At 37.3% G+C, this 18704-nt stretch overlaps 1 protein-coding gene and 1 long non-coding RNA gene across 3 annotated transcripts in view; one reads left to right on the top strand and one right to left on the bottom strand.

Annotated features, from left to right (window-relative positions):
• Window positions 1-17439, top strand: part of LOC121910577 (dachshund homolog 2-like) — a 24255-nt gene extending 6816 nt beyond the window's left edge. Inside the window, exons 2-12 of one of the 2 annotated variants that reach the window (XM_042431821.1) lie at window positions 10-119; window positions 9764-9889; window positions 10037-10135; window positions 10225-10379; window positions 10662-10803; window positions 10957-11111; window positions 11354-11501; window positions 14075-14194; window positions 15343-15396; window positions 16744-16817; window positions 16890-17439. In XM_042431821.1, coding sequence (XP_042287755.1) covers window positions 10-119; window positions 9764-9889; window positions 10037-10135; window positions 10225-10379; window positions 10662-10803; window positions 10957-11111; window positions 11354-11501; window positions 14075-14194; window positions 15343-15396; window positions 16744-16781 — 1147 coding nt within the window. In that variant the 3' untranslated portion in view covers window positions 16782-16817; window positions 16890-17439. Of the gene's footprint in view, window positions 1-9; window positions 120-9763; window positions 9890-10036; window positions 10136-10224; window positions 10380-10661; window positions 10804-10956; window positions 11112-11353; window positions 11502-14074; window positions 14195-15342; window positions 15397-16743; window positions 16825-16889 lie in introns of those variants that run through there. The other variant, XM_042431819.1, reaches the window with a different exon arrangement.
• Window positions 8653-11398, bottom strand: LOC121910595. Its single transcript, XR_006099686.1, has 3 exons — window positions 11319-11398; window positions 11015-11124; window positions 8653-9498 (listed from the first exon to the last, which is right to left on the bottom strand). It is a non-coding gene; the product is annotated as an uncharacterized LOC121910595 (long non-coding RNA).
• Window positions 17440-18704: the final 1265 nt, after the last annotated feature.

Here is an 18704-nt window from a genome sequence, read left to right as displayed (position 1 = left end):
CTTTCTCAGCTCTCGACCGGGCCGTCCTCCGAAGAGGACTCTGGGCGTGGCCACGATGACTGACGGCTCCAGACTCCTCCCACACGGCCTGCTAAGCCCCGCCCTGCTGTCTCAGACAGGTGAGTGAAAGCAGCGACCCCCCCCCCAGGACAGCGAATTAGAGCCTTAATAACGTTTATGTTCATCATTAATTCATCTGATGTGACATTTAATGGTTTGGTCTATAAAAGCTGGAGGTGATGTCATCAGACGTCTTGTTTAGTCCGAACAACAGTTTAAAAGATGTTCTTCACATTGATGCAGCAGGAGACGTCCGTGAACCTGAACAAAACCAAACCACAACGTTTCTCTAACCCTAAACAAACGTCCACCACGGCGTTGTCACATGTTTATGTTCCAGTAATGATTAATCAAACAATATCTCCCTCTACACTGAACAATAAACAGAAAATCATATATTTATTGACCACATTCAGTCTTTGTTTTACATCATGTTATCTCCTGTATGCAGCGATGAATTTATTGAACAGATCAATATGAATAAAATTAGGTGGCAGCTATCAAACAGCTGATTACTGTTTCTGATTGGTTCCCTGCACTGAGTCCACATGTTGAACTTCAGCAACACCACCAAACACAAACAACTCACGTGTCAATCAGACACACTGAGATAAAAAACACAACAACAGGCAGCACATGACGAATCTTTATTACGTCCACTGTTGTATTGTGTTTATGTAGTTTTAATGGTTGATAGTGTATAAATGTGTATATTGTGTTTTATGTAGTTTTAATGGTTTGATAGTGAATAAATGTTTATATTGTGTTTTATATGTAGTTTAATGGTTGATAGTGTATAAATGTGTATATTGTGTTTTATGTAGTTTAATGGTTGATAGTGTATAAATGTGTATATTGTGTTTATGTAGTTTAATGGTTGATAGTGTATAAATGTGTATATTGTGTTTATATGTAGTTTAATGGTTGATAGTGTATAAATGTGTATATTGTGTTTATGTAGTTTAATGGTTGATAGTGTATAAATGTGTATATTGTGTTTATGTAGTTTAATGGTTGATAGTGTATAAATGTGTATATTGTGTTTATATAGTTTAATGGTTGATAGTGTATAAATGTGTATATTGTGTTTATGTAGTTTAATAGTTGATAGTGTATAAATGTGTATATTGTGTTTATATAGTTTAATGGTTGATAGTGTATAAATGTTTATATTGTGTTTATATGTAGTTTAATAGTTGATAGTGTATAAATGTGTTATATTGTGTTTATGTAGTTTAATGGTTGATAGTGTATAAATGTTGTATATTGTGTTTATATGTAGTTTAATGGTTGATAGTGTATAAATGTTTATATTGTGTTTATATGTAGTTTAATAGTTGATAGTGTATAAATGTGTATATTGTGTTTATGTAGTTTAATGGTTGATAGTGTATAAATGTGTATATTGTGTTTATGTAGTTTAATGGTTGATAGTGTATAAATGTGTATATAGTGTTTATGTAGTTTAATGGTTGATAGTGTATAAATGTGTATATTGTGTTTATGTAGTTTAATAGTTGATAGTGTATAAATGTGTATATTGTGTTTATATGTAGTTTAATAGTTGATAGTGTATAAATGTGTATATTGTGTTTTATATGTAGTTTAATAGTTGATAGTGTATAAAATGTTTATATTGTGTTTATATGTAGTTTAATAGTTGATAGTGTATAAATGTGTAATATTGTGTTTATGTAGTTTAATAGTTGATAAGTGTATAAATGTGTATATTGTGTTTATATGTAGTTTAATGGTTGATAGTGTATAAATGTGTATATTGTGTTTATATGTAGTTTTAATGGTTGATAGTGTATAAATGTGTATATTGTGTTTATATGTAGTTTAAATGGTTGATAGTATATAGATGTGTATATAGTGTTTATGTAGTTTAATAGTTGATAGTGTATAAATGTGTATATTGTGTTTATATGTAGTTTAATAGTTGATAGTGTATAAATGTTTATATTGTGTTTATGTAGTTTAATAGTTGATAGTGTATAAATGTGTATATTGTGTTTATATGTAGTTTAATGGTTGATAGTGTATAAATGTGTATATTGTGTTTATATGTAGTTTAATGGTTGATAGTGTATAAATGTGTATATTGTGTTTATATGTAGTTTAATGGTTGATAGTGTATAAATGTGTATATTGTGTTTATATGTAGTTTAATGGTTGATAGTGTATAAATGTGTATATTGTGTTTATATGTAGTTTAATGGTTGATTAGTGTATAAATGTGTATATTGTGTTTATATGTAGTTTAATGGTTGATAGTGTATAAATGTGTATATTGTGTTTATATGTAGTTTAATGGTTGATAGTGTATAAATGTGTATATTGTGTTTATATGTAGTTTAATGGTTGATAGTATATAAATGTGTATATAGTGTTTATATGTAGTTTAATGGTTGATAGTATATAAATGTGTATATAGTGTTTATATGTAGTTTAATGGTTGATAGTGTATAAATGTGTATATTGTGTTTATATGTAGTTTAATGGTTGATAGTGTATAAATGTGTATATAGTGTTTATATGTAGTTTAATGGTTGATAGTATATAAATGTGTATATTGTGTTTATGTAGTTTAATGGTTGATAGTGTATAAATGTGTATATTGTGTTTATGTAGTTTAATGGTTGATAGTGTATAAATGTGTATATTGTGTTTATATGTAGTTTAATGGCTGATAGTGTATAAATGTGTATATTGTGTTTATATGTAGTTTAATGGTTGATAGTGTATAAATGTGTATATAGTGTTTATATGTAGTTTAATGGTTGATAGTGTATAAATGTTGTATATTGTGGTTATATGTAGTTTAATGGTTGATAGTGTATAAATGTGTATATTGTGTTTATATGTAGTTTAAATGGTTGATAGTGTATAAATGTGTATATTGTGTTTATATGTAGTTTAATGGTTTGATAGTGTATAAATGTGTATATAGTGTTTATATGTAGTTTTAATGGTTGATAGTGTATACATGTGTATATAGTGTTTATATGTAGTTTAAAGGTTGATAGTGTATAAATGTGTATATAGTGTTTATATGTAGTTTAATGGTTGATAGTGTATAAATGTGTATATTGTGTTTATATGTAGTTTAATGGTTGATAGTGTATAAATGTGTATATTGTGTTTATGTAGTTTAATGGTTGATAGTGTATAAATGTGTATATTGTGTTTATGTAGTTTAATAGTTGATAGTGTATAAATGTGTATATTGTGTTTATATGTAGTTTAATGGTTGATAGTGTATAAATGTGTATATAGTGTTTATATGTAGTTTAATGGTTGATAGTGTATAAATGTGTATATTGTGTTTATGTAGTTTAATGGTTGATAGTGTATAAATGTGTATATTGTGTTTATGTAGTTTAATAGTTGATAGTGTATAAATGTGTATATTGTGTTTATGTAGTTTAATGGGTGATAGTGTATAAATGTGTATATAGTGTTTATATGTAGTTTAATGGTTGATAGTGTATAAATGTGTATATTGTGTTTATGTAGTTTAATGGTTGATAGTGTATAAATGTGTATATTGTGTTTATGTAGTTTAATGATTGATAGTGTATAAATGTGTTTATTGTGTTTATGTAGTTTAATGGTTGATAGTGTATAAATGTGTATATTGTGTTTATATGTAGTTTAAAGGTTGATAGTGTATAAATGTGTATATTGTGTTTATGTAGTTTTAATGGTTGGATAGTGTATAAATGTGTATATTGTGTTTATGTAGTTTAATGGTTGATAGTGTATAAATGTTGTATATTGTGTTAATGTAGTTTAATGGTTGATAGTGTATTAAATGTGTATATTGTGTTTATATGTAGTTTAATGGTTTGATAGTGTATAAATGTGTATATTGTGTTTATGTAGTTTAATGGTTGATAGTGTATAAATGTGTTTATTGTGTTGATGTAGTTTAATGGTTGATAGTGTATAAATGTGTATATAGTGTTTATATGTAGTTTAATAGTTGATAGTGTAATAAATGTGTAATATTGTGTTTTATATGTAGTTTAATGGTTGATAGTGTATAAATGTGTATATTGTGTTTATATGTAGTTTAATGGTTGATAGTGTATAAATGTGTATATTGTGTTTATATGTAGTTTAATGGTTGATAGTGTATAAATGTGTATATTGTGTTTATATGTAGTTTAATGGTTGATAGTGTATAAATGTGTATATTGTGTTTATATGTAGTTTAAAGGTTGATAGTGTATAAATGTGTATATTGTGTTTATATGTAGTTTAATGGTTGATAGTGTATAAATGTGTATATTGTGTTTATATTTAGTTTAATGGTTGATAGTGTATAAATGTGTATATTTGTGTTTTATATGTAGTTTAATGGTTGATAGTGTATAAATGTGTATATTGTGTTTATATTTAGTTTAATGGTTGATAGTGTATAAATGTGTATTATTGTGTTTATATTTAGTTTAATGGTTGATTAGTGTATAAATGTGTATATTGTGTTTTATATGTAGTTTAATGGTTGATAGTGTATAAATGTGTATATTGTGTTTATATGTAGTTTAAAGGTTGATAGTGTATAAATGTGTATATTGTGTTTATATGTAGTTTAATGGTTGATAGTGTATAAATGTGTATATTGTGTTTATATTTAGTTTAATGGTTGATAGTGTATAAATGTGTATATTGTGTTTATATAGTTTAATGGTTGATAGTGTATAAATGTGTATATTGTGTTTATATGTAGTTTAATGGTTGATAGTGTATAAATGTGTATATTGTGTTTATATGTAGTTTAAAGGTTGATAGTGTATAAATGTGTATATTGTGTTTATATGTAGTTTAATGGTTGATAGTGTATAAATGTGTATATTGTGTTTATATGTAGTTTAATGGTTGATAGTGTATAAATGTGTATATTGTGTTTATATGTAGTTTAAATGGTTGATAGTGTTATAAATGTGTAATATTGTGTTTTATGTAGTTTAATAGTTGATAGTGTATAAATGTGTATATTGTGTTGATGTAGTTTAATGGTTGATAGTGTATAAATGTGTATATTGTGTTGATGTAGTTTAATGGTTGATAGTGTTATAAAATGTGTATATTGTGTTTATGTAGTTTAATGGTTGATAGTGTATAAATGTGTATATAGTGTTTATATGTAGTTTAATGGCTGATAGTGTATAAATGTGTATATTGTGTTTATATGTAGTTTAATGGTTGATAGTGTTATAAAATGTGTATATTGTGTTTATGTAGTTTAATGGTTGATAGTGTATAAATGTGTATATTGTGTTTATATGTAGTTTAATGGTTGATAGTGTATAAATGTGTATATAGTGTTTATATGTAGTTTAAAGGTTGATAGTGTATAAATGTGTATATTGTGTTTATATGTAGTTTAATGGTTGATAGTATATAAATGTGTATATTGTGTTTATGTAGTTTAATGGTTGATAGTATATAAATGTGTATATTGTGTTTATGTAGTTTAATGGTTGATAGTGTATAAATGTGTATATTGTGTTTATGTAGTTTAATGGTTGATAGTGTATAAATGTGTATATTGTGTTTATGTAGTTTAATGGTTGATAGTGTATAAATGTGTATATTGTGTTTATGTAGTTTAATGGTTGATAGTGTATAAATGTGTATATTGTGTTTATGTAGTTTAATGGTTGATAGTGTATAAATGTGTATATTGTGTTTATGTAGTTTAATGGTTGATAGTGTATAAATGTGTATATTGTGTTTATGTAGTTTAATGGTTGATAGTGTATAAATGTGTATATAGTGTAAATACAGTCAGATGTGTAGCTCTCTATAGAACGTACTACAGTGTATCTACAGGAACGAGTCATAGAAATGCAGCAGGAAGCTTTGGTCTTGTGTTTTGGTTGAATATAGATGTATCTCAGTATGAATACATGTTAGTGTTTGAACATAAACTGAAGAGTTTGGAAGTGAGGATGTAAACATGTCAAATGTTTTGTTGCTTGTTTGTGTTTGAGTGAGAAAAGTATTGATCCCTGCAGGGAACCAATCAGAGACAACTGTAATATTTCCTGACCAAACAGACATTTTTATTAGTGCATGTACACTGTGCACACTTAATAACAGTAATAATAATAATGATCTGTATTTAGTTGAACATCTATGAGTTTTATCTTTAATTCAGCCTGTCAGGCAGTTCTGACTCTCTACATCCATCTGCGTGTGTGTGATTTGAGCTATAATTAGCGTGCTTAATTAGCAGATGTCAGAATGACTGACAGATTGGAGTCTCACCCGAAGCACTCTGTGTGTGTGTGTGTGTGTGTGTGTGTGTGTGTGTGTGTGTGTGTGTGTGTGTGTGTGTGTGTGTGTGTGTGTGTGTCTTCAGGCGATGAGTGTTGAGTTTTATCTCCCAGAAAAAGCTGTAAAGGAGCTTTAAGAAGATCATCTGAAGTGTGTGTTCATGTGTTTAAGTTGTGAGGGGGGTTGTTTTTTTTTAATACAAAACAATTTTCAGTGTCACAGTTTCATTTAGCAGACGCTTTTATCCAAAGCAACGTACATCTGAGAGTTAATACAACACAAGCAAAGATCTAGTCAGGAGAGAACAACGTGAGTAAGTGCTATGAAGCTGAGTTCATGTCTGTTCACAGAGGAGATGCTTAGAAGCAGATTTTATTTTTTAAGTCCATCAAGTGCAGAGGTGTTCATGAAAGAGCTGGTCTTTAGTCTTCTCTTAAAGGTTGAGAGGGACTCTGCAGATCAAACAGGGTTTGGTAACTCGTTCCACCACCGGGGAACTACAGAGCAGAAGAGTCTAGCTGGTGACTGAGGGTCCTGTTGTGGTACCAGCAGTCTTTCGTTGGCAGAGCGTAGTGGGCGGGAGGGAGTGTACACCTGAATGATGGAGTTCAGGTAGCTGTTGTGTCAGGGTTTTGAATTTGATGCTGGCAGCAACTGGGAGCCAGTGGAGGGGTATGAACAGCGGGGTGACGTGTGCTGTTTTGGGCTGGTTGACGTGCCGCCACGTTCTGGATCATCTGCAGAGTTGCATGATATTGACGCGTGACATAACGAGAGGCTGTAGCAGGAGGTGTGCCGCATGCTCAGACAGGAAGGGTCTGATCTTCCTGATGTTGTTCAGGACAAACCAACATGACTGAGCGACTGAGGCCACGTGAACCTTAAAGGTTAGCTGGTCATGATCAGGCAGACTCTGTACACATGAGAGACCTTGTATAGAGGGACTGGCTGGATGACAAGGAGCTCCGTCTTAGAGAGGTTCAGTTGATGGTGGCGTTCTTTCATCCATGCTGATATATTGTTGAGACTGTGTGGTCTTCCAGCGGGAACCATTCAATGGCTGCTGGAGACGGAGACTGTCATGTCCTCACACAGACAGCTGCTCTGATCACTTTCCTTTGTCCTGTGCACTAGCGCCAACGCCCTCTGCTGATTGGCTGGAGTGTGTTTACCTGCACATTTACAGAGCCAGAGCTGTGTATGAACAGGAGACTTTCTTTCAGCGCCACACAGAACAGACAGCTAGCAGACCGTGAGGAGATATTCACTAAATTTGACAAAGGGTGTTGGATTGAAATCGCTGACTTTACGTCTAACCAATCAGATGCCTCCAGGTGAGCGTGTCACCTGTAAAGCTGCTCAGCTCTCTGAAAGCAGCAAACAGTGAAACCTTTTCATCCAAGAGACGCTCCGCCGGTCACAGAGAGGACGAGACACATTCCACCTCCATCACCTGCTGACAGGTGTGACAACTTAATGAAACACACACACACACACACACAAACACTCGAATAACACACACGCTGCTTTTTATTAAAAATACTCAAAGTGCCACATTTCTTGACCGAGGTCAGACGGAGATCAAACGAACATGAAAATGATTAACTCTGAACACACAGAAACACATAGTATAAAGTCTGGTGTTTGGAGAATAGATTGATGGATTGTGATTTCATTGTTGTGATTAATGTCCACTTTTTATTAAAGAGGACATAATTATTTTATTCTGTAGCCGGAGGTTGGACTTTCAAGTTGAACAAATATTTCAGTCTCTTCAAAAAAAAAAAATTGCAATAACAATAATTAACACATGTTCAAGAAATCTCCACAATATTTGCAAAACCCACAACTTTTCCACATGAAATCAACAGCTGCTTGTGATTTGGGCCAGTCGTGGTGTTTGGCGCGGCGGTAACTGATGTCAACGTAGCGTTCAGCAAGGATTCAGGCGCATTCAGGTGGAAGATGGACAAATCTCACCTGCCAACAAAAATGATGCCATAGACGAGCAAAACAATTCCCAAATGTTCCCAAATGTTCCCAAATGAGGTTTGATTCAGTGAGTCAGAAGACATAATCTACCTCAAACATAAACATCAAACTATATTTTTATGTTGATTAATTTATTTTAATGGTATTATTGACTGAGTTTATTTGCTGCTAATGTTGAGCAGAAAGTTTATTTATATATAAGGATATATAATATATATATATTATATATAACAAAGGTTATAAATGGAACTCAAGTACAGTATTTTCTTTTTTATAGAACAGAAAATACTTTAAACATTAGACCTGACATATAGTTGTTTCTGTGATCTGCAGGATGCTTTTTATCCAAGGAAGTCATTACATATGACTCTTCATTGGTGGGAGTTTAAAATAATTCACATTATTTTCCTTTTGCTTTCAACAGCACAGTCAACGGTGATCACACAGTAATTTAACTATATTTAAATTATATTTAACAATGTTTCACTGACAGCAGGAGTTCAAGAAACTTGTGATGATTATCATTATATAACTGTTTATTGTGATATTTTTACCTGTGATAATTGTATTGTGAATATTTGATACCAGTTCAACCTGAAACACGACTTCTTTATGTGATTCATCCGCTGCTGGAAATAGTATGAACAAATGTACTATTACTTCCTGTCTGAACGTATAAAAAGTATAGAATTATTATTATAAAGTATAGAATAACAGCTGCTTTTACTTTAATAACAATCAGATATTTTTACTTTGAATGTCGTTAGCATGATGCTAATCACATGGAACTGAGAATCACTAAAAGAACTCGTTAGCAGGAGTCCCACGTTAATACTGATTGAATTAATTAGAGGAGGCAATTAATTGGGCCAAGTGGCTCCAACATGCTGCAGGCAGAGAGGACGTTCACTGGAGACATTCGTTAATTATTGATCATCAGCAACTAATACTCCACATTTACCTTCATCTCATCGTCTTCTTCACCTCCTCATCATCCAAAACATTTAGACAAACATTTATTAATGAAAACGTACAAAGATTGACAATAAGCAGAAGTAATGAGTGTAAATTGATGTTGGATGAAACGTTTTGAGGATGAACTCTTCAGACTGAATGACTCCATGATGTTTCCTGCAGCGCCGCCTTCAGGACAAACTGTAAAGAAACAAACAAATGAATCATCAGGATGAAGTTCGTTCAGTTTGTGGCTGCAGGTTATTTGTGTATCCTGTCCTGAAGAGCTTGTATTGAACATTTGTGTTTATGTTTATGTTGATGCGACTAACAAAGAGCTTATGTTTGTATATATACAGTATTTATCTTATTTAGTTAATGATACACACTCTTGCTTGTTTTGTGACATTTTACATGTTTATCAGTGCTGATCATCGGTATTGATTGTCAGTGTTGATCTGTGCAGGTCTGACGGCAGCGGCGATGGCCGAGGCGATGAAGCTACAGAAGATGAGGATGATGATGGGTTTCCATGGCAACAGTGATCAGCATCGGCAGCACAACGGCACTGAGTCAGGGAATGATGACACGGGTACATGACATCATCATCACTCAGACCAATTAAATCGAACCATTTGGGCATGTGGGCGGAGTCTGTTTCTGTAGAATTTCGTTTCAAGAAATCCTCTGAAATCTCCTCTCTCCTTGCCTCCTTGTCTCCTCTCCTTGTCTCCTTTAGGAGGCAGTGAAGCGTCCTCCTCGGTCGTAGCGTCTCTTGCTGGCTCAACGTCGCTCCATATCAACACTCTGCAGCAACACAGCACCCTATTGGCCAACCGTGAGCTCTGTTCTGATTGGATAAACAAGCTGATTGTTGTTAGCTTAGCATTGTAGCATCTTGTTACCTTCGCTGTATTTCCTCCTCAGGTCTGTCAGAGCTTCCTTTTATGGTCACGCCGCACCCCCTGCTCCCTGTGGGCCTGCCTCCCGCCAGCGTTGCCATGGCAATGAACCAGATGAGTCAGCTAAGCAGTTTGGCAAACATGGCCGCCATGTCGCAGCTTCCAACAGATGAGAGCAAGGTGCTGCTAGCTAACAGTGCTAATGCTAACAGTGCTAACAATGCTAACAAAGCTGTTGCCAGCGGTGCTAATACTAGAAATGCTAATGCTAACAGATCTGACAGTGCTAACAGTGCTATTGTTAAGACTTCTATCACTGATGTTATGCTAACAGCACTAATGCAAACAGTGCTAATACTAACAGTGCTAAAGCTAACAGCGCTAACTCTAAGAGTGCTAAAGCTAACAGTGATACAGCTAACAGTGCTAAAGCTAACAGTGCTAATGCTCCTCTGTGTTCAGGAGTCTCCTGCAGGAAGTCCCTCCCCTTGCCCCTCTCCCAGCGATGACGAGTTCCATCCCCAGGAACCAACCAGCCAATCACCTTCCAGGGCATCTTCATCATCATCTTCATCACCTCCTCGAGCACACACACTGGACCTCGGTCAGCACACACACACAGGAAGCGTCTCTCCAACCCTTAAAAAATCCTCATTAAATATTCATGATGCTGTTTGTTTATTGGGTGAAACAGAAACACCTGTTCCAGTGATGTCCTCTGTGGATTAACGTCTCTGAGTTTTGTTTCTGCCTGCAGATGACAGCTTGATGCCCCTCCCCCTCCTCAAACCAGCCTATGAGAAGTTGCCGCTCACCTCTTCGCCGCTGTCAACTCCTGCAAACCCCGCCTTCACTCCCTTCTTATTGGCTGAGGGACTGTCATCCATGGAGACGCTGCTGACCAACATACAGGTTAGATGGAAAACTGTAAAATAATGAAGAAAACAGAAACTGAAACAAAGGAAATAGAAACAGACAATAACGTAAAGAAAATAACGTACAGACAATAACGTGAAGACAATGACATAAAGACAATAACATAAAGACAATAACGTACAGACAGTAACGTTAAAACAATAACATAAAGACAATAACATAGAGGTGATAGCGATAACGTACAGACATGTATGATAACGTGTCCTGCGGTGTTTCAGGGTCTCCTGAAGGTGGCGGTAGAAAGCGCTCGTTCTCAGGACAAAAACAACCAGCAGGAGAGAAAAGAGTTAAAATTGGAGCTGGAGAGAGAGAGAGATGCCCGACAGACGCTGCAGAGACAGCTGAGCTCCGAGCTGCAGACCAGAGGTGAGACAGGTTACTGCAGGTCAGAATAGGGACTGGTTACTGTAGGTCAGAGGGGAGACGGGTTACTGCAGACCAGAGGTGAGACGGATTACTGTAGGTCAGAGGGGAGACGGGTTACTGTAGGTCAGAGGGGAGACGGGTTACTGCAGACCAGAGGGGAGACGGGTTACTGTAGGTCAGAGGGGAGACGGGTTACTGCAGACCAGAGGTGAGACGGGTTACTGTAGGTCAGAGGGGAGACGGGTTACTGCAGACCAGAGGGGAGACTGGTTACTGTAGTTCAGAGGTGAGACGGGTTACTGCAGGTCAGAGGGGAGACGGATTACTGAAGGTCAGAAGAGGGACGAGTTACTGTAGGTCAGAGGGGAGACGGGTTACTGTAGGTCAGAGGGGAGACGGGTTACTGCAGGTCAGAGGGGAGACGGGTTACTGTAGGTCAGAGGGGAGACGGGTTACTGTAGGTCAGAGGGGAGACGGGTTACTGCAGACCAGAGGGGAGACGGGTTACTGTAGGTCAGAGGGGAGACGGGTTACTGTAGGTCAGAGGGGAGACGGGTTACTGCAGGTCAGAGGGGAGACGGGTTACTGTAGGTCAGAGGGGAGACGGGTTACTGTAGGTCAGAGGGGAGACGGGTTACTGCAGACCAGAGGGGAGACGGGTTACTGTAGGTCAGAGGGGAGACGGGTTACTGCAGACCAGAGGTGAGACGGGTTACTGTAGGTCAGAGGGGAGACGGGTTACTGCAGACCAGAGGGGAGACTGGTTACTGTAGTTCAGAGGTGAGACGGGTTACTGCAGGTCAGAGGGGAGACGGATTACTGAAGGTCAGAAGAGGGACGAGTTACTGTAGGTCAGAGGGGAGACGGGTTACTGTAGGTCAGAGGGGAGACGGGTTACTGTAGGTCAGAGGGGAGACTGGTTACTGTAGGTCAGAGGGGAGACAGGTTACTGCAGGTCAGAGGAGAGACGTGTTACTGTAGGTCAGAGGGGAGACGGGTTACTGCAGACCAGAGGGGAGACGGGTTACTGTAGGTCAGAGGGGAGACGGGTTACTGCAGGTCAGAGGGGAGACGGGTTACTGCAGGTCAGAGGGGAGACGGGTTACTGTAGGTCAGAGGGGAGACGGGTTACTGCAGGTCAGAGGGGAGACGGGTTACTGTAGGTCAGAGGGTCAGAGGGGAGACGGGTTACTGCAGACCAGAGGTGAGACGGGTTACTGTAGGTCAGAGGGGAGACGGGTTACTGCAGACCAGAGGGGAGACTGGTTACTGTAGTTCAGAGGTGAGACAGGTTACTGCAGGTCAGAGGGGAGACGGATTACTGAAGGTCAGAAGAGGGACGAGTTACTGTAGGTCAGAGGGGAGACGGGTTACTGTAGGTCAGAGGGGAGACTGGTTACTGTAGGTCAGAGGGGAGACGGGTTACTGTAGGTCAGAGGGGAGACGGGTAACTGTAGGTCAGAGGGGAGACGGGTTACTGTAGGTCAGAGGTGAGACGGGTTACTGTAGGTCAGAGGGGAGACGGGTTACTGTAGGTCAGAGGGGAGACGGGTTACTGCAGGTCAGAGGGGAGACGGGTTACTGCAGGTCAGAGGGGAGACTGGTTACTGTAGGTCAGAGGGGAGACGGGTTACTGCAGGTCAGAGGGGAGACGGGTTACTGTAGGTCAGAGGGGAGACGGGTTACTGTAGGTCAGAGGGGAGACGGGTTACTGCAGACCAGAGGGGAGACGGGTTACTGTAGGTCAGAGGGGAGACGGGTTACTGTAGGTCAGAGGGGAGACGGGTTACTGCAGACCAGAGGGGAGACGGGTTACTGTAGGTCAGAGGGGAGACGGGTTACTGTAGGTCAGAGGGGAGACGGGTTACTGCAGAGGTAGACAGCTGTGACATCACACGTGGGTGGAGTTTAATACTGTAAGTTGAAATGTGTTTCTGAAAATAAAAGGGTTTATATAATCAGAAATCTGACTGTCTCTCTCTCCACCTTACACACTCTCTCTGTACCTGTCTTTCTCTCTCTGTACCTGTCTCTCTCTCTGTATCTGTCTTTCTCTCTATATACCTGTCTGTCTCTCTGTACCTGTCTCTCTCTCTGTACCTGTCTGTCTCTCTGTATCTGTCTTTCTCTCTCTGTACCTGTCTCTCTCTCTGTATCTGTCTTTCTCTCTCTGTACCTGTCTGTCTCTCTGTACCTGTCTCTCTCTCTGTATCTGTCTTTCTCTCTCTGTACCTGTCTGTCTCTCTGTACCTGTCTTTCTCTCTCTGTACCTGTCTGTCTCTCTGTATCTGTCTTTCTCTCTCTGTACCTGTCTGTCTCTCTGTATCTGTCTTTCTCTCTCTGTATCTGTCTTTCTCTCTCTGTACCTGTCTTTCTCTCTCTGTACCTGTCTGTCTCTCTGTATCTGTCTTTCTCTCTCTGTACCTGTCTTTCTCTCTCTGTACCTGTCTGTCTCTCTGTATCTGTCTTTCTCTCTCTGTACCTGTCTTTCTCTCTGTATCTGTCTTTCTCTCTCTGTACCTGTCTCTCTCTGTATCTGTCTTTCTCTCTCTGTACCTGTCTGTCTCTCTCAGTGTCGATACAGCGGCGGCTGAAGAAGGAGAAGAAGGCGAAGAGGAAGCTGCAGGAGGCGCTGGACTTTGAGTCAAGGAGAAGGGAGCAGGTGGAGCGAGCGATCAAACACTCTGACTCAGGTGATCAAATACAACAACTCTTCTTCTTCTGCTATTTCTCCTGCACAGTTCAAACAAACTTTATTTAAAAGCTGCAGTAGACGACACTCAGCTTCAGGCCTGGAAAGTAACTAAGTACATTTACTCAAGTACTGTACTTCACTACTACTCTATCAGAACTTTGTTTTTTCTTCTTTCCTCTCCCATTAATCATCTCACCACCCCTCAGATTTATCTGCTGACCCTTTGGAGGGGCCCCGACCCCTAGGTTGGGAACCACTGGACTAAACTAGCTAACTGTATATAAAGTAGTGTAAACTAGCTCCACCTCCAGCAGCTACAACAGTAACATGCTGCTCTAACACTGATGCTTCACTATTAATAATCTAATGATGTCATATATAATAATATATCAGTCAGAGGGACCAAACCACTACTTTTACTGCAATACTTTAACTACATCAAGCTCATAATACTTATGTACTTTTACTGCAATACTTTAACTACATCAAGCTCATAATACTTATGTACTTTTACTGCAGTACTTTAACTACATCAAGCTCATAATACTTATGTACTTTTACTGCAATACTTTAACTACATCAAGCTCATAATACTTATGTACTTTTACTGCAATACTTTAACTACATCAAGCTCATAATACTTATGTACTTTTACTGCAATACTTTAACTACATCAAGCTCATAATACTTATGTACTTTTACTGCAATACTTTAACTACATCAAGCTCATAATACTTATGTACTTTTACTGCAATACTTTAACTACATCAAGCTCATAATACTTATGTACTTTTACTGCAATACTTTAACTACATCAAGCTCATAATACTTATGTACTTTTACTGCAATACTTTAACTACATCAAGCTCATAATACTTATGTACTTTTACTGCAATACTTTAACTACATCAAGCTCATAATACTTATGTACTTTTACTGCAATACTTTAACTACATCAAGCTCATAATACTTATGTACTTTTACTGCAATACTTTAACTACATCAAGCTCATAATACTGCTATGTACTTTTATCGTAGGAGGATTTTTAATGCAGGACTTTTACTTGTAATGGAGTATTTTTACATTGCTGTATTGGTACTATTACTGCAGTAAAGTATCTGAGTGCTTCCTTCGTATTTTTTCAGATGCAGCGACTCCTGAGAGCGAGCTGGAGAACAGACAGCAGGAAAACTCTGCAGGTAACGACGACAGAACCTCCGCCAGACTTCATCTGTAATGACGAGACAACTGAAAGATAAAACTACAAATACGTAAAAACTGAAGTGATTTCTGACTGCAAGCAAATACAACAAATAAAAGAAAAAAGGGGTCATAAGAGGAAATCCAGCAGACCTGCATTCATACACACTTATCAATCTAACTTATCAGAGATTGTAATGAAACTGGTTGAATGAGTCCAACATTAAATTAAGAAATTCTGCAGAAAATTTCAGATTTAGTTTCACAGATAAAAGCTGACAGCTGACGTCAGATGATAAAATTATTTTTGCATCTTTTGAAACAGACTTCTGTGTTTTAATGTGTTGAAACAATCAGATGATTGACAGAAGCTGTCGCTGATAATTCTGATAATCGATCAATCATTTCATTCTTTTATCAGTATTGATATGATCACTTGTTCCTCTGCTGCTCCTCTCTGGTTTTATTATTGTAAATTAAACTCATTGATTGATTGATTAATGTTCAGCTAGAGTGTGTTTTACCTGCCAATAAAAACATAGGTTAAAGGATCTTTTTCCTCTGAAAACATGCAGAGGTGGTTGCGGTGTGTTTTCCAGCCCTGAGTCGTGTCTGCAGGTTGTTGGTGATGAGAGACGAAGCTCAGGGCGAAGCAGCTGGACGAGTTTCTGCTCGTCTGCTTTTCTTCAGTTAGTTTGGTCATGTGACGTAAAACAAACTGGTAACACTGGAACGGTAACTGTGACTGTGAAATTGAATCTGGAGAAACAATCACAAACTACACAGCAGAACTGAACACACACACTGTTTATAAGTGTGTGTGTGTGTGTGTTGACATGATAATAAGATTCATTTATCAAAGCAGATGCAGCAGTGATTCATGTTTTCTTCACTTTTATAGTTTCAGTCTGAATGTTCTCAGTAATAATGACAGAAGACCTGAGTTTCACCTCTCAGGCTACAGTCTGTTTGTTGCTGCCTGCAGACAGAACTCAGGGCTCAGTGACTTCATCTTCCCTGCATATTTTGTTTAAAAATATTTAATCTGAAATCTGTTTTATTTAGAAATAATATTTTCTGAAAACACGCTAGAAAATCAGTGAAGAGCATCACTTAATCTGCATGTTATCTGTCATAAAGTGACAGATTTTAAACAGGCTATTTTTTATGTTACTATTATGCAAACCATGAGAACAAATTTTGGTGTAATTTATTATTTATAAATGAATATTTACTGATAGAAAACAGACATGTTGATGAGACTATCAGAGCGCTTCTGTCTCTTTAAGGAAATTAAAAATGAAATAAAAGTTATATTGAATTTGAATGTTTTTATGTTTCTGCAGAAAACCGAACGTTCACCAAACCACCAATCCTCTTCTGATGAACTGATGAACTGATGGACTGATGGAGGGATGAACTGATGGAGGGATGAACTGATGGAGGGATGAACTGATGGAGGGATGAACTGATGAACTGATGGACTGATGAACTGATGAACTGATGACGAATAAAAAATGAGGACAAAATTTTGAACTAAACAACTCAAACTCCCATCAGCCACTTTTCTTCCTGCTTCCTGTTTTTAAGATTTGTTATTATTATTAATAATATTAATGTTATGATAATTATTATTAAAGCGAGCAGAGCGTCGTGGACGCCTGGAGGGGGAGGAGTTTAACCTGAACTCACTTTTATAAACTTATATTATTATATTGTTTTCTTCCTTTCGTTAGTTTAAACTGATTGTTGTACTGTTACTACAGGCAGCAGTACTTGGTTTAGTAGTTGAAGTACTTTGTTAAAAAATAACATGAACGCAGCTTCAGCGTCTGGATGCGAATGTGCTGTTTGTCATGAAACCTGTCAATCATCAAACTCCTGACGTCCGTCACAATCAGAACAAATCATCATTTCATACAAATCTGAAACTCATGATGCTGGAAAAGTGGAATTTCATTCAGGAAACGTGAAGCTACTTTTGTCTTCAGTGGCTGCTGGTCCACACCCTGGTCTGTCCCTGGTCCGTCCCTGGTCAGTCCCTGGTCAGCCCCTGGTCAGTCCCTGGTCCACCCCTGGTCAGTCCCGGTCCACCCCTGGTCAGCCCCTTGTCTGTCCCTGGTCCACCCCTGGTCAGTCCCGGTCCACCCCTGGTCAGCCCCTTGTCTGTCCCTGGTCCACCCCTGGTCGGCCCCTGGTCAGTCCCTGGAGGTTTAAAACTGGACTAAATTTCACAACAAGGATGTTGTCGATGACTTTTTAAAGACGGCAAAGGGTCGACTCGGGGCTGCTGAAGACAGAACTAATGTTACGTTTCCTGCTGAAATGTCATTTTTATATCATGAGTTTGAGATTTGGGTAACTAAACTTTATTTTACAGCTCCTTTAATTATATAAGAAATTCCTGGAAATTCCCTTTATTTATTATTATTATTAATATTATTATTATTATATTTTAATGACATCTAATATGTTGAGTATATTACAACAAGCTGATAACTCTTCTGTACTTTTACTTTAAATGTTGAATGCAGTACTTCTACAGGGTTTTATTGGTACTTTTACTGCAGTAAATGTAAATCTGTTTCTACTTCCAGTGTGATCAGATCTCTTTAAACTGGCTCAGATTCTGTTTCCCTTCAGTCAGAAACAAGCTGCTGTAAACTAACATCACATATTTCATCTCTGCTGTGGAAAACCAGAACTGTTTTATGCTTATTTAAAAATCAAACACTCCTGATGTGTTTTCACATATAAATATATTCTCCTCTCAATAATATTGTATGTCTGATGTGATTTTTTCAACAAAAAAAGTTCAATAAACTTCTCACGAATGATTAAAATCTTCCTGAGTGAAAAATGTAAATATGGCAGCAGAAGAACATTCTGTGTTTGTGTGTTGAGTTAATTTCCTGCAGTGGAAACAGACTCCTCCACTTAGAAAGAACGTCTTTGGCCTCCTTTACACTTTGCATTAAAATGTGTTTTGGGTGATCAGACTGCAGTCAGATAGTGTTTGACCACATGAAACTACAAGTGTAAATGCACCCGAGATTGTGATCTGATCAGCCGAACCACCTACAGAGGTGCTCAGAGACGCACCGTGACCACATTTAACACAAGTGTTGAAATTAAAATATATTTTATTATCAGTGCATGTCTATGTTTAGTTTGCAGTGGAACAAAAATTTTAAAAATTGTGAAAATAACCGAATTCATGTCTATTCTACAAAGACATCCTACAATAATGTGGACAAAATTAAACAAAAACTAGAGACAGTCTGAAGAGATTAGAAAAAGGTAACAG

The sequence above is a fragment of the Thunnus maccoyii genome, chromosome 13 (assembly GCF_910596095.1).
Source record: "Thunnus maccoyii chromosome 13, fThuMac1.1, whole genome shotgun sequence".
Taxonomy (NCBI): domain Eukaryota; kingdom Metazoa; phylum Chordata; class Actinopteri; order Scombriformes; family Scombridae; genus Thunnus; species Thunnus maccoyii.
The sequence above is the reverse complement of the archived record's forward strand: the minus strand, read 5'-3'. Positions and strand labels throughout refer to the sequence as shown.